The sequence below is a fragment of the Buceros rhinoceros genome, unplaced genomic scaffold (assembly GCF_000710305.1).
Source record: "Buceros rhinoceros silvestris isolate BGI_N320 unplaced genomic scaffold, ASM71030v1 scaffold15054, whole genome shotgun sequence".
Lineage (NCBI taxonomy): Eukaryota > Metazoa > Chordata > Aves > Bucerotiformes > Bucerotidae > Buceros > Buceros rhinoceros.
Genome location: NW_010410185.1, coordinates 1 through 1,043, shown reverse-complemented (window position 1 = coordinate 1,043; position 1,043 = coordinate 1). Strand labels below are relative to the sequence as shown.

Genomic DNA, 1,043 nt, shown 5'->3' with positions numbered 1-1,043 from the left:
TTTTTTTTTTAAGTAATCCTTATAATAAACAAGCATTACATTGTTTCAAAGTCAACGTTCATAAGGTCAGGAAGGCACAGCCGGGTTATCCAACCCACAATTTCTTCCCACTCACCAGTTACACTTACATTTTACAGGGATTTTTTCTCCCTCTGCTTTCCCAGGGAGGGGCTAAATAGGGGCAAAGTGATGCAGTTCAACAGTTTTTAGTCTAGATCCTAGCAGGATCGGGGCAGTAAGGGATTAGGGGAGATGCCTGCAGAAAGATAAGCCCCTATTGTTTTAAGGAAGCTGTCTAAATTATTTCCCTGCCTTTTCAGAACACCCATTACAATAACTGATCATGCTTCTTTATTCTTTTGCTTTTCTTTTCAACATCTTGCAGCACAGCTTGCAGTTTCTTAGAGTTCTGTGTCAAGAAAGCAAAGCTTTCTTTGAAGTTGCTGGTCCCGTGCTCCCTACAGATGTTCTCAAGCCCATCAAACCATTGCAAAATCTTCTCGAGCTCAGCCCGAACAGCCTTCTGCTCTTCCAGTTCCGCTCGCAGTGCCTGCCCCGCGGACGCCTCAGCCCGGTACTGCTGCTGCAGCTGACGGATCTCATCCTGGAGCGCTTGGAACTGCTCTTTGCTGTAGGGATACTGCTCGTGGACCTTGTCCTCGGGAAGCAGCACATTATTAGGGATGTTTAACACCAGCTGCAGAAGCACTTCTTCCATTTTACTGAAGAGTTTGTCAAAATGCTCCTTCATGAAGAGGAGGAATTTCTCCGTGCTCTTCCGGATTTGGAAGGGGCTGATTTTACAGTCGGGAAGCCCGAGCAGCTTCTTCAGGATCACACTCTCCACCACCAGCATCATCTCAAAGAGGTAGTCCTGGAACGCGATGTAGACCCGTAGCATGCACGTCTGGGGGGTGAAGCCAAAGAACTGCGTTTCGTAGGCCATGGGATTGACCGACATGGTGGCGGGTGAAAGCTGGTGAGGGAAGGAGAGAGAAGCGCAGGCCGCGGGGAAGACGGGCCTTGCCGCAGGCGGGAAGGCC

The 1,043-nt window shown here is 49.2% G+C and overlaps 1 protein-coding gene across 1 annotated transcript; it reads right to left on the bottom strand.

Annotated features, from left to right (window-relative positions):
- Window positions 1–328: 328 nt before the first annotated feature.
- Window positions 329–961, bottom strand: MIS12 (MIS12 kinetochore complex component). Its single transcript, XM_010135525.1, has one exon. The coding sequence runs from the start codon at window positions 959–961 to the stop codon at window positions 329–331; it is 633 nt and encodes a 210-aa protein (XP_010133827.1).
- Between the last annotated feature and the right edge of the window lie 82 nt (window positions 962–1,043).

Coding starts and splice junctions, on each gene's coding strand:
- MIS12 (XM_010135525.1), bottom strand. CDS start 961: ATGTCGGTCAATCCCATGGCCTACGAAACGCAGTTCTTTGGCTTCACC.